Source organism: Aythya ferina, assembly GCF_964211825.1.
Source record: "Aythya ferina genome assembly, chromosome: 4".
NCBI lineage: Eukaryota > Metazoa > Chordata > Aves > Anseriformes > Anatidae > Aythya > Aythya ferina.
The window spans coordinates 29526413-29541813 of record NC_140300.1 but is presented as its reverse complement, the minus strand read 5'-3'; the positions used below and the strand labels follow the sequence as shown (position 1 = coordinate 29541813).

General features: G+C 36.3%; 1 protein-coding gene across 3 annotated transcripts in view; it reads left to right on the top strand.

The window, feature by feature from the left end:
- Positions 1–15401, top strand: part of DLC1 (DLC1 Rho GTPase activating protein) — a 278334-nt gene that overhangs the window by 57090 nt on the left and 205843 nt on the right. For all 3 annotated transcript variants that reach the window (XM_084519050.1, XM_084519049.1, XM_084519048.1), the window contains exon 2: positions 10725–11889. In XM_084519050.1, the coding sequence (XP_084375176.1) occupies positions 10837–11889 (1053 nt within the window). In that variant the 5' untranslated portion in view covers positions 10725–10836. The remainder of the gene's footprint in view (positions 1–10724; positions 11890–15401) is intronic.

Below are 15401 nucleotides of genomic sequence, written 5' to 3'. Positions count from 1 at the left end.
AAGATAAGACCTACTTAGGAAGGTCTTTAAACTTCTCTGTATATACAGGTATATAAAGGTATGCATGTTTCTGTGTGTATGTGCATTTATATATACGTGTGTGTACGTGTATACTTGCATGTATGTATATATAAAATTCATGTCCCAAAATAAATGTACATAAAACTTTCGTGTGCAAACCCTGTGTAAAATAGGATTGCATATATGATTTTATTTTGGAAATGATTACCGATATTAAATTTGAATATGTTATTAGGATGCTGACTGTATCTCAAGATTTTCTTCTATTTCATCATTTACCATTGGTATTTATGGATGCTTTTAGAAACTGCTTATTTTAAGAGCAGTTTTTGGTGGAGAATTTTGAATCCATTATTATCATAATTGCTTGTTTCTCATGAATGAGGAAAGTCTCTTATGTTGAAATTACAAATGCATGGAGTTTTATCTGCCATATTGTACATCAGCCGCTGAACACAAATCTGCCTTAGTCTCTATGTATCTACATTAAAACTGATTTAACATACAATCAATTCTTTACTTCTAGTCTTCACTTTCTTGTAGGCTGTCCTTTCTCTTACTCTGAGTTGTGATATTTCCTGTTTGCTATTTTATTTTATTATGTTGTGTGTCAAATTCCAGTAAGATTAGATTGAATGCTGTTGAACTTCAGGAAAGTCTGTAAACAACTTCTCTTACTTCTAAATATCTGATTCTTCTCCCACCGTCTAGCTCTCTATCAGCTGTAAGCTTTCCAGGGTAGGTACTATGTCTTACCAGTGAGAGTCTTGTAGTCTGTTGTACTAGACCTTATCAGTTGCAAGTACTATTTGATGCATATCTGCATAAATAAATCATCCAAGTTGAACATAACTGTATTTGTGTAAAGTTTGCATCAGGATCCAAAATTTCATTTGGATAAGGGGGAGTTGGTGTCAAGATTCAAAAAGATAATGTCATTATAATAGGAAGTGATGAAAATCTATAGCAGTAGGGAAGATCACTACAGAGTGTTGCTTTGCTTGGGGGGGCTGAGTAAAAATGGAAGAAGCAAGATGAACCAGCAAGAAACTTGCCTAGCCAAAGCTCTTGGTATTGTATTGGTACAGCTGTGTAACTGCAGCTTATTAAAGAGCATCCAACAACCTCAAGTTTGTTTGATGATTTTTGTTGGGACCATCACAAAATATGAAGTCGTTTTCTTCACCTGTCCTGAATTTTCTTCTGCAGGACAGAGATAGAAAGCAGCTTTAAGGGCGTGGGAGACTTACTTTGGATTCACTGATTCAATCTGGAGCATTGAAGCCTCCACTTCTGAGCAGTTCTGAAAGGCTCAACACACTGAAAGTTGTAGTGTTAGATTCTTTACACTTTTTTTCCCTCCTGCAGGTAAATTCCAAATATCCCTTTTCATTTTGCTTGAATGGTACATCTTCAGATAATACTGTTTTATCAGAGAGGTAGAAACTATCAATAATGTACTAAAATAAGAAGAATTTCCTGAAAAGATGATCTCAGAGTTGCACCCTCCGTGATAGAAGCTGCACTTGAAGGGCTCCATGTAGAGAGATAAATCCACCAAATCCAATTCAGTTAAATACTTGTGTGCAGGAGATGGAAGTTGCCAGGAAGGCAGTGATAAACCTGGAATCAGTTTCAGCTCATTTGAATATATAGCTAAAGGTTTTTGAAAAGGTTTTTCATGTCATGTGAGGATTGGTAGGTGGTAAAGGAAATAGATCCAAATTAATCTTCAAACTGTGTGAGCTAAAGATTAATCTGCAGTCATGTACTTGGAAGAAGTAAGTTACAGGAGGCAGGCTACAGGTGGTGAATAGGGGATTATCAGCATCCAAGTGGGAGACAAGCTAATGTTTGGAATTGAGGTCTCTCTGGAAAATCATTTTCAATGTTTTATTTATGAAGTATAAGTGACAAAAATAGTCCTTTGCACAGCTGTGATAAAAACATGTTAGTGGTCCATATGAGAGGGCATTTACTCTGAGCATGACAGAGCACTGGCACAGGTTGCCCAGAGAGCCTGTGGAGTCTCCTTCTCCGCAGATATTCAAAACCCACCTAGATGCCGTCCTGTGCAATGTGCTGTAGGTGATCCTGCTTCGCAGGGGTGTTGAACTAGATGATCTTCAGAGGTCCCTTCCAACCTCAGCCATTCTGTGATTCTGTTATTCTATTCAGTAAGGGCAATGGTTTCCAACAGTCATTGTCTATAGTGTCTTGGAATTCATAGTTCAGTTCATGGCTGTAACGAGCACTACCAACTCTTCTTTATATGGAAGCACTCTATCAGAACATTAAATTTAAAAGGCATCAGGTATAAAATCTGGTTAATGTAGTGTTTTCCAAAGGACCTCCTGTAGCTAGAAAATTATTATTATTATTATTATTATTATTATTATTATTTACCTAGAGCTGGCTAGAAAATGGCATTTCTTCCATCCTAAAAAAAAAAAAAAAAAAAAAAGTAGGTGTGGGTGGGAAAAAATTATCCTAATTCAGGACCAGAAGATTTTTTTTTATTTTTTTTTTTTACACTGTCTTGTTGTCTTGTCAATTTGATTCTTGCCAAGAGAAGCATGAATGGAGGTGTTAAGGAATCTGCCAATGATGTGTTTTTCTTCTGCTCTCCAAGGGGAGCAGAAGATAGAAGAAGATAGCAGAAAGAATTTGGGGAGAGGATTATAGGGCAGACATGAAAGCACAAAACCAAGATTTTCTTATAGGAGGCCTCACTTCTGAAAATGGAATTATGTTAAAATTTTATTTTTCTAGTGGACAGTTATAAATTTGATGGCTGTTTTCACTCTGAAATAAGGTGATGAGGAACATTCAATTATCATAATAGTTAATAAGAATTTAATGCTGATCATTAAATATATTGAAATATATTAAAACACCATTAATATGAATTAGAATAATTACACAATAAATACTTAATATTCTTTCATCTTTGTCTTGACTGTTCATCAGTGTCAAATAGCACAAAACTACAATTTTGGGTATTTTTAATTGCCGTTTAAATTTGTTTTCATTTGATAATTATATTGGGTGTAAATAATATAGATCTTAAGAAAGTGTGGATAACTGTGGATCAGCTTGGATCCTGTCATTTCCCCTTTCTCATCCTTGAGGAAGAAGCTCAGCTGATCTGAGACTCAGTGCTGGAAATGTACCAAATACAAATGCAACCAAGCTAAACCCCAGTGTAATCACATGTTGGCTACAAGTAAAAGCCCTCTTTGTATGATGATGAGCACTGGTAATGCAGCTCCTCTTTGTGGGGCAACAGAAAGAAAAGTAACTCAACACTGTTTTGTTATCTAACAGTAAATAAAGGCATCTGACAAATTTTGGGTTCATATCTTAAGGTTCATATCTTAAGAACCAATAATACTTGCACTAAACAAATGAGCCTTCAGATGTGTTTGAATGAAAAACTTGCCAACCTCCTGATGTAATTTAAGGCATCTACTATATTGAGTTCTTATAATACTGCTGGATTGTACTACAATATTCTGTAATATGTTAAATGATATTTACGGAATGGATTTAATCAGACTTAAAAGTATTATATGTTTTCATAGACATTAAACTAATGAGTATATCTGACATGTCAGAATCTATAAAGGAAAGCAAAAATTCATTTGTTAAAAGGATAATGAAACTGATCGCTACTGGAGAGAGGAAATCCTTATCAAGTCATAAATGTACAGGTACATCACTTGATTAATTTTTTTGCGTGTTTTTATTTCAATTAGAAATCATGAACATTTTGCAGTGTATAATTTATATTTACTATTCATTATAACTTCTATTTCTTTATGTGCCAAAGCAAAAAATAAATCTGGTTTGATACTTTTGCTTGCTATTTCTACATTGATCTCCTGCAAATTCCTGCAGCAAGGGCAAGGTGAATATTCTCCATTATACTGTTGATGTCTCATATGGCTCTAAATTCTCTCTTTCACAGGCGGAAAATCTTATGTCTGTTTCATGGCCCCTCAAACAGAAGCCATACCATATTTTTCATCCTCTTTATTGTTTTTTGCTACACCTTTTCCTGCTTTATTTCTCTCTGAGATGAAAACATCATTTTGTAACTTTATGCTCAGTCTCTGTTTTTCCTACTGTGCTACGTACTTTCTAATTTTAACTAAACTTTGTGATTCCATTCCAGATTATTAGCCACAGCCTTTCTTAGATCTTTTATTTTGATTGGTAGCAGATAACATAGAGGTTATTATTATGCATTTATAATTGGAGTTATTTATTGACAGGAAATTTCATACACCACTTCATTTCCTAACTGCTCACTGTTGGGTCCCTCTGTAATTCTTCTGTCAATTTTCTGAATAAATGCTGCTGTGTCACTAACTTTGCCATTTAATTTGTTTTCTCCTTCTGAATAAACTAAACAACACAGGTTGTAATATTCAAAATTACGAATCTATTGATTGTTTCCCTCCTTATTCAGCCAATTTTGTGTACAGAGATCAGACTTGTAAGTATATAGTTCAGGACCAAGTGGATTTGATTTAACTTGATTTTGAAACCAGCTTTTGGTACTCTCCTGCATTGCTCCAGCACCTCAAAGCTGTTTGCTGCGCAACTCTTCCTGTTCCTCTAGCTTTCTTGTTTTGAGGAGATACAATCCACGAGGCTTTGAGATGGACATGTCTGGACCAGAAGTCCCTCTGCTTCTCCTCCTTCTTCATGATCAGTGAGAATAGTGCAAGAGTGTTTCTTGCTCCCAAAAAGCTGTACTTCTCACACTTGAGCCCTGGTCAGGATCCCCTCTGCCTCTGCTCATGTAAAACTCATCTCCAACTACAAACACACTTTTCATTACTTAAAAGCATATCCATCGTGCAATTCCCCAGTTTTTCCCCCCTCTGGCTTGCAATCATCATAACTGTCCCCCTCCAATTCCCATGTATGTAGTGGGTAACTATCAGAGTTATGCAACATTTTTTGTTCCTTTTTTTTTTTTTTTTTTTTTTTTTTTTAAGTTTACAAGTGATTTTTTATTTGAGTATTGTTATTCAGTTCAACCATTTTATTCCTGATCTCTTTGTTTTCTTGTCCTGAAAACTCTTCCGACTGATGTTTCAACCCAAGCCAGTTCCTCAGACTTATCTCTGTGGGTTGTTAGCTTTTCATCTGAGGGTTGTGATCTGTTGACTTTTTTTTTCCTACTTGATTTATTGCTGGCTAGCAATTGGTGGTGCATTGAAACAGTCTATTTTTAAAACCCTATATTATGTGCTGGTAGAAATTATTGTATATTGCACTTAGATCATACCTCTGTAATAAATGGCAATGCTAAAGCCACACTGTCCACTGCAGGGCATTGATCTGGTGTATATTAAAGGCACAATTCAATATCATTCCAATATTAGTCTTTGAGAGTGTTTTGTGATTTTTCTTTTTAGTATTGCATGTTATTTTCTTTTCAAGTATTTTGTCACAAAGTGAGGAACAAGACTAACTCAAGAAAATACTTGTTTCATATGCTAGAATGTTTTGGTTTGTTTTGTAAAATAAAATGGCTGTATGTTGCCCATAACTGTTATTCATTCTCTCTTCATCTGTTATTCCTTCTTTCTCAAAAGAAATCTTTTAGGATTGGCTCTTGTTATGGGACATAAGTATCACTGAAAACTTAGCCAATGGCTTGTAGTAATCCAAAATAATGCAATGTATCCTTCAGTTCTTATGCACCTAACATTGTATTATAACTACATCAGAAAATCCCTATCTGTCTGGCTTCGTGGCTTCGTATGCAAATGTATTAAGAGTACTAAGTCACTTAAAGATTTCCATTTGGATAATTCTTGTCAAGACAAACTTAGCAGAATTCATATCAGTTATCTCACAGGTGACAGCAGATTCTTTAGGGTTTGTCAGATAGGCTATGGTCCTAAATGTTATGTATGCAACATAGCTGCGTATTATTTAAATAACATTAATATAATATATTATTATTAATATTATTTTTTCAGCATAAAAATACATTAACAGAGAAAATATAAGGAAAAAGGTAGATTAGAATTTTTATTTTTGACACTTTCAGTAGTTTTTGTTTTGAAAAAACAGGCAGAAGGGGAAAACTTTAGGTGGACACTGTCTAATAAGCTATACTTTCTCTATATTCAATATATATATTCAATATACATATATTGAATTGATTTGAATCCTTTAAAAGTAATATGCAGTGTAGCAAAGTCAGTTTTAATATTCCTGTTTATCTTAGTATAGTAAGTCTTCTTCAGCTTTAAAATATACATACACACACACACACACACACATATATATAAAGTACCATCACATACTTTCTGGAAAAAAAAAGCTGTTAAAATAGTCGTAGCCTTTTAATATTATTTACTTTCAATACTTTAAATTTTTGCAGCTACATGATTATCTTCTATGTTTAAAAGAAATTAAGGGAATTGCATCAGGTATTCACTAGATGGATGTCCTGCAACAAATATTCCTTATATTTATATTCCAGGAAATCAGTTTAGAATGATCTACACAAATGCACCACAAAGCCTGTTTATTTAGCAACTGCAGACAAGGTGAGCCCCCGCTTCAGTGAAATCCAGTGAGTGGTATGTATCCAGGAAATAAGAGAGGGAAGGCCTGTAAATTCTAAAACAGAAGATATTTTAAAATAACTAGCTGAGCGAAGACCTAGAGGGTTATGTTTTATCTCAAAGTATTTGTAAACAACATTCTGTCTCAGAGCTTGGTATGGAGTTACTGAAAGAGCTGAATGTAAGCCAGACCAGGAAGATGTGAGATGAGTTTATAGGAAACAGACCCTGTTCACTCAGACTTCCTTAAACAAAGTTTGCTGACCGGGGTCACAGACCAACAAAGATAAAATAATGATAATCAAATAAATATTTCTGCTTGATCTCAGTTGCTTACATGTTCCTGCTACATAAAAAAATTTAATGAAACAGTCTTTCATCTCAGTGTAAGTTTTTAAGCTAAAACTTTGCCTTACTCTTTTGCAACAAAGATTTGCATCATGTGCAAATAATTAACAAAACCTGAATTTCACTTGGTGTCATAGGGGTTGTACTGCCAGGGATGCATTTGGAGTGTCCCCCTGCATGGTGATGGCTCACTGTGCTACTTGCTGTAGCTGTCCTGTCCTGTGCCACTGTGGGGTGACACTGCCCCATCTCATGGGGTGGCGGTTGCTGAGGGGCTCCACACTTCTTCCTTCACCACTTTCTCAACCATGGAAAAAAACAGGGTGGAATCCTGTCTTGTGTCCTGGGAGGCTGAGTAGGACCAGAGAGGGACCAGAGAGCCCTGGCTGTGTGTCCCAGCCTCCCTGAGTGGAATATCATGAGATAAAGAGAGGACACTTCTCTGTCCTAATTTCAGAAGCCTCCTTGAAACAGTTTAATTTGAGCTGCTGAGGAAAAATCACAAGAATCCTTCTTAAAGGAAAATATTAGACGATCTACTCATAGTATAGCCTACCAGTTCATCTCATACAGGTTTTCAGTCAGTGCTTTATCTGTTGTAAAGTAACTATAAGTTCCATGAGACTTTATACAAAGCTTCCAAAACTGAACACATAGAACGTTGTCCTGCTTTTCATTTCCATTACAGTTTACATTGAACAGAAAGGGCTGCACATCAATAAAAAGGTAGGCAACGATAACAGGAAAAAAAGTAGGAACCCTTTATTCTGCAAAGAGGCAGCGCTCTTTTCTCTCTGGTAGAGAAAGGAGCACAGTTATGAATCTTGTTCAGAGGTCTGGAGTGGTGGACCTTCCAAAGCACAGCTTATGTGAGTGCAAAGGAAATAAGTTACCCTTGTGTGGAGGTGGAAAAGAGAAAAGCTGATTGTTGGTCCATAACTATTGCACAATTGTAGCAGGGAAAGAATTTCTAAGCTGAACTGTAGCAGATAATGTAGCCTTTGGGGAGCAGAGGAAGGAGTTGAAGGGAAGTGAGCTTCCATCAAACTGGAGGCTCTCCATGTGCCAAGGGAATGAGGGGGCTCCAGTGACTTGGAGCTGCCCAGATATCAGGCGTGTGTAAGGTAATTTTTTTCATACTTGGCATTAACATAAGCTGATATTTTTAGAGAACAATGAAAGTAGCCTTGTCATATATTTGTCTCACATTTCAGGCAAGGAGTTGCGTATTCTCCCGTTTAATCATTTTTTTTTTCTGTAGTATACTAGGCAGCCAAAACTAGTGATAGTGCAAGTAAAACAGAAGGGTTCCTGAAGTAAAATTTATTTGTTTTTCATCCCCCATGAAATATAACTCTCCACATCCAAAAAATGAAAAACAGTAAGGGATCTGTTCTCCCCTTTCTGTACATGTGTAACTCCATTTAACAGCAGCAAGATTAACACATGCCCTTAAGCTCTCTGAATGCCTGCATGCTGCACACCATGAGCAGCCTAAATCTGAAGGAGGTGGATGCATGAATGCCATTAGGAAGTTGCCTTTTTAAAATTCTCACACTAGTCTTTTCTCTTGATATATATGTATTTTTTTTTGTCAGAAATTCCCATGTATGGCTGTAGAAACTCTTTTTTTTTTTTTTTTTTTTTAACTTTTTTGTAGAGAAGTTGGAGTTTAAGCAGAGCTTCTAGGAGGGGAGGAAGACGGGGAAGCTGCAAATGAATTGCATACAGGTGCAACTCCTAGCAGTGCTAATGCAGTGCAGAAACTAGCAGTGCAGAAACCATAGAGCACCTTTCAGTAAACTTTAGTAAACCTTCAGAGGTCAAAACAAAACAGAGCCATGTTGTCAAACCAATTCTGGAGAGCTTTATGGTCACTCAGAGAAGGGTGCAACAGAGCTTAAAAGTATTGTAATTATTGATTTGCACTCTGTAGTAATTTGGGATCATGCATAGTTAGAAATAGTAGGAGAATGTAAATATGAAATGAAGTCAGAATAAGAGTGCAAACACACTGCAAATTTATGCAGTAATCTGACTTTACACGTCAATATTTAAGTTTGCTCTCATATTCAACCAGGAAAGAAAAGAGAAACTTAAAGCCGAATTAACTTCTTACTACCAAATTTTGCCTCTGAAAGCAGATAATTTTTTTTGGCCTGGCTGCATGTTATTTTCCATTTTCCTCTGCCTCCCACACGCTAATGACTTGCGCATGGAATTCTCTTACCCTATGAATATATTTTCTTTTTAAGCACAGTCTCCACAGAGGAGGAAAATGTGAATGTGAAAAGAAACTTGCCATCCTCAGAGAAGGTTAAAAATCTAGGAGTGTGTACAATTCAGTCCTAAAAGTCATTTTGTCAAGACATAATTTACAGAGGTTTGGTTGTATGGGCCTAATTCCGCATTTCCTTAAGATGAATACTTTTATACCTTCGGGTGTGTGATTTGTCAACACAGCTTTGTAGCCTGGTGGGCAATCAGAATTTGTCTTAGTGGACTGAAATGACCCAGAACAAACTTAGTACTTAATCTTCTTTATTGCTGAAATCAATAAGCAGATCCGAGTGCTGACAGTTCTTATGTAGGGAGTGAAAAGTAGAAGTGCCTGCTCCTTGAACCTCTGATGTTTTATGGGCAAGAAGTTCTGCTTTGTTATTTGACAAAGAACCTCTTATAATGCATAAATTAATATGAAGTATTTTCTTTGTGTTAATTTGAACAAGCAATGTGACAAGATTAATGGATCATATATAATGATTCAGATATCAGATATAAAGTTATCATCTGGAAGACAACGAAAAATACTTGTACAGTTGGGTGGGAACAGTGGGCTGTGGCAGACCCTGACAGTCCAGGTGAGATGCATGGTTGTGGCTGACCATGCTGGCTTACAAGTTACTGTTCTGGAGACTCCCATCCTAAATAAGGGTTTAATCCCTTCCTTACATTAGTAGATCCTGAATATATTCACCAAGGTTGTTTTTGGTTTGGTTTTAGTTTGTTTTTTGTTTTTGTCTCTGGGTTTTATGATGTTTTTGAGGTAAGGAACATGCTCAAACTTTAAATTAGTTTTCCTAAAGTTGTATTTTGTTCTATCGCACAACTACTACTTCCTGCAGTTTCATGTAATGTTTGTAACTATAACTTGTCCTGAAGAGAATGAAATGATCATTAAAATGAGAGCCTCTGAATGGCAAAAATTCTGGCCCAAAGCTACCCATAAGTGGAGTGGTTATAAGATTTAGAATAACCCTCAAGTTTTGTCCTATTTCTTTGTGAAACTGCCAAAGTACTTCTCTGGAGGGATATCCCTGAATGAAGAAGAAATACAAAATAACTGTGTGTGCAAAGCAATCATAAGACATAATGCAATTTATATCCATGGAAATTAATATCTTATGACAGACGTAGTGAAGAGAGTCGTTGTCAGAACTTGGCTCTTGAGCTACTTGCATATCTATGTGCCTATTTATAACATTTTTGTTTACTTGCTAGTGGAGAATAATCAGAAAAAGAAAGTTCTACTGAATTATGAGTACTGTCAAGTTTTGTATGAAAAGTATTAAAACTTTAAACAAAACAGTCTTCTAAATTCCTGTCCTTCTGGTCCCACAGTCTTATCTTGCTTTTACACTTTTGTTTAAACTGTTCTTTCCCTCTTTTTCTTTTTCAATTTGGAGTTAATGCAATAACCTAGTCTTTTTTTTTTTTTTTCTTTTTCCTTATTTTACTTATTTTTTTCATTTCTTGCAGATGTTAAAATGATGAAACCCTCTCTCCTTCTGGAGCAGCACACAGCAGCCATGACATCTCCTTTGGTCCTCCATGGAAGGTACGCTGTAGCCTGCTGCTGAACTGTTATGACATGTCTCTAGCAATCAGAAAGAAAAGCTGGGAAGAGCATGTGACCCAGTGGATGGGATTGGCTTTGGAGTCTGTGGAGTATAATACAGCATGTCGTCACGGACTCATAGCTGATAACTTGCAGACAACTATGGAAAAAGATGAGGTTTTGAGTGTGGACCGGAAAGAAAAATGTGCTTCGTTTCCAGAATGCTGCCACAGTGGAGAGACGATTGGCTTCCCTGCAAAGCAGCTTGGAAATGTTTCAAAGGAGGTGGATGAAAATGATAACCATGAAGATGAGGAGCATTTTCTGGAGGCCAGCACAGAAACTTTAGTCCATGTGTCTGATGATGATGATGACTATTCAACACTCAACCTGGATAGTGTTAACTACCACATCACTGCTGTTGGAAGGGAATCAGAAGCTGAAGAAAATAATTTAAATGGAGCAGGCTCCTTAACACAGATGGTACCAATGATGGAGGGTAACAAGGAAACTGAAGCATCTGGCATAATTGGGGATATTAGTAAGAAACCTAGTTGTGACATAGTTCCTAAAGAGGAGATGGAAGAAGATACTTGTGGCAGTATTGGAAAAAGCCTGGAGCTTTGTAATTATGAAGTCTTAAATGATGTAGTAAGTGTAGAGAAAGAAAATCTTTCTAATTCTCCAAATGTGAAAGAAATTATTATGCCTGGGAAACAGCTGCTTCATACTGCTGTAATTGCACAACAGCGCAGGAAATCTGATGCTTTTAAAGATGGGCTTGGAAAGTCTGAGTGTAATGTGGTGGAGAGTGGGATTTCTTCTGATTCTTGCACCAGCAGTGATAGACAACCATGTTCATCAGTGGAATCCAGTGACTGCCTTATGCAGCCTTCTCCTTGCTCTCACATCCCGGCAGTGGAAAATGGTCTGGATGAAAGTGGTTTCAGAGAACCTCAAGCGGCCCCTGAAAACAAATGCCTTTCAAATGTCAGTTCAGCAGAAGATAGTCAGTGTTTACATTTAAGGAATCATTTGACCACACAAGAATATTCAGACAGTCAAGTGAAACTGCGCAAAAGAAAGGTAGGATGCTTGTAAACTGCAGAGGTTGTTTCTAATTTTTTTTCCCCCAGTTTCTTACAAACGTGATTCTGTGACTTACTGATTGGAGATAAAATGTATTTTTCAGTCTTTTTATATTAACTTACCAGTTTTTTTCTTCAAATAGTTTTGAGAAAAATGTGGCTGTAGGATTGAGTTTCAGAAACTTTTAAAGTTTGAGAATAGCTGAGCTGTGAATTTGGAAATTCCTTTATATTCAACTCATTGTGTTTATATATATATATATATATGTTGCTCAAGGCTAAATGGATTAGCATCTTCAGTGGGTTTGGGTTTATTTTTATTTTTTCTGTTGCTATCAAGTATCATTAGCTGTTTTAGGAAAGAGATTGTGCCCAGAGGTTTTGAAATCTTACTCAAGAGGAACAGGGAAAAAAGTGGAACAAAACTGCAAGAGGAAAAAAAAAATATGGAAAAATTTTATAATAGTTCTTCAGTTTTAGGTCAGCCCTATGAACAAAAACAATTTCTGAGTTTGAAACAATGTAATTTTAATGCAAGTAGAGAGTTACCCTTTCTACACAAAGTAAGGAAGAGTGTAATTCCAAACTTTTAATGGCCAGATTCCCCAGCAATAAAGCTCCCATTGGCTTTCGTGGAAGGAGTTTTGCTGGCTGTGACACTACAGGCTTCATCCTGAAGTCTGGCTTTCCCAGCTATTCTGCTAATTCTTCCTAATAACTAGTGTCTAATTGTTTACTTATCCTTGCCTTTTTTTCATTTGATATAATCCATTTTTGTCTGTTTTTTATAAATCTGTTTTCCATTAATTCTGGAGTTGTTTGTTGTTTTGTGTTTTGTTGTTGTTGTTTTTTAAATCAGTTGTAGTGTCTCGGTAGTTGTTTCACTGAACCATAAATCCTAGAGCACAAACTCACATATTCTAAAATACTGTATGCCAACACAGCATCCTGAGTAGCTGGTCCTTGCTCCCTGGCATAATCCCTTTACTAAAGTTAATAATCAAGTGATATGGTTTGAAACTGTGTGTAACTTTTGCAAAAGGTTTCAGAAGCTCTCAAAGACTCTTCCTTTAGCAGTTTATGCAATCACAGTTAATGTGGCAACTGTTTGACTAATCTTGCGGTAGCTATGACTCCAAGTTATAACTAAAAAACAGGATTAACCATATGATTAGCAGTACCAGAAATGCTAAACACCCATCTGTAAGTAAAATTTCAATTTTTATTTATTTTTTTATTAATTGATATGATATTTGAAAACTAGTTGATTATGATAACCATAGTCTCAACTGCTTTTTCTGCATCTCCTTTTTTACTAAGCATAGTTGCTTATATTGATACAAACATGTCATATTGTTAGCAAGATTAATTTTTATACTGTGGTTTCAAAACCTTATTTGAAAATGCAGATACAATTTATTTCTATTATGTACAATCACTGTGCAGTGACTCTGCCCACATTAGCTTTCAGTGTAATATAGACTTTGACTAGCTTTGATAGTGCTGGTTCCTATATATCTTCTTATTTCTTGTTTTGATGTCATGCACTCAGATTTTAAATGTAGGCTCAGAATTATATTTGAGGATACATTTGTTGTTTGCGTTTGTCATTAAATACTTTAATAGTGAGAAAAACTCAGAGAGCAAGTGAGCATAGAAAGAAGCAAAAAGAACCAGTTGCTTCAGGGAAGGTTGAGAGTTACATGGCTGTAGCAACTGTGAAGCCATGTTTGTAGTCAAGGGGGACAAATTCAGAAGGAGCAGATCTGAAGGAGTCACTTCGTAACATTTCAGTTTAAACTCAACCGACAACTGCTTGGCAAAAGGGGAGAGAGATCTGTTGCATCTGGTATTATTTATCTCGAAGCTTTCAGGACTCTTCTACAAACAATGTTCCTGCTTGTGGGATTTTATCACTTATATTTAATCATTTGCTATTTTGCAAAAGGCTGTCTGTGTTGGTTATAATCTGTAATGAAAAATGTGCCCATGTTTACAAACTTTCCCTGAAAGCCGCTTTTATAACTTTAACAAAACATTAAAAAAAACAACAGACTGGAAACTGAATCCATCCGTAAAAGTCAAGTATTTGCTTTGCAGTGACAGGAAGACCTAAGGAATTGGGAATGGTATATAAAACCTTTTCTCTCAAGGTCAGCAGTTCACACAGTGCAGTCAAGGCCTAAAACACACCACTGTCTGATTAATGCTCAGTGTCAATTATGGTTGCACATAAATATGTGCTCATAAAGGTCAGAATACTGGAAGAGGCAAATGGAGATGAATTGCTAAAGGTATTGGGGCACCCACACCTCAAGGTGTGGTCCCTGGGGACCTAAGTGCTGAATTTAGGTACTTTGATGACAGCTAAGATCTTAGGACCTCTGCATTGACATCACTCTGCTCTTGCTGGTACTAAATTCTTCTGAAAACCTGTTCCTCGTTAACATATTTTAAACTGCATTTAATTGTGGCAACAGTGCATGACCTCTCCTCTTATCTTGAGATCTGCTGCCTTCAAACTGAAGCTGAGGTGAGACAGTGTGAATCTGTTGTGCTCGCTCTGCAGATGAATGTAGGTTTGGGGGCTTAAGGGCTTAAGTTTAGCATCTTTGACCAACACTAGCTCCATTTCAGTAAATTGGTTTAGTCATGATGGATGTACTGACACTGTGGATGCTTTTTGCAGTAAGGTCCAGCTGTTACAGCATTCTTTGCTCCTTCAAGTCACCAGAGTTCAAATGGTTGAGGCACAGTGCTCTCTTCTCCTTTGCTTTTGGAGAAAGACTTCTTAAGCTTCAGAAGCAGGAAGGACCTGAATTTAATTATGATAAATTAATGGTGTTAAGTCTAAGTGAAAAATCCCACAGTAATCTAACTTTCCTTTGATTTTTTTTTTGTGTTGATTAAAAGTCAATTCTGTTTATCTACAACATAAAGCTGATTGTTATTAATGACAGAGAAGCAAAAGCATAGATGGATTTATTAAATGTGGTTACACCAACTAATCCCTACTGTATGCTGTCCTGGATTATATAAATTTTAGATTTAAAGCAATGGCAATCGTACATTCTGATTTTCAAAAATTTGAATAGTCTTTGGAATGAATGAGCTCTAATATTTTTAGCTCAGGGGAATACCGATAGCTCACATGTATGTTCATGTGTATAGTGCAATGGAGGTTTTAGTGAACAACTTTATGCAAAACCACAAAGTATTGATTATTTATTCTCAAGGGCACACCATGAAAAGGAGAAAGTTTAGTTACTATAGGTTGATTGTAAAATGGAAAAAAATAGCTATTATCCTGTAAATAGCTTTGCAATTTTTTCCTTGTGCTGTTTTACACTTTCTCCAAGCTGCTTGTTTCATCAAGATTAGCAATAGGCAGCAAAATCCCTGTTGGGGACTACTGAGTAGGTGCACAAGTGCACCAGAACTGTAACATGTTAGCTAAAATTGTTTTTCAACACAAAATAGCAAAGTGGGCTAAGGCACACAGTTAAGAAC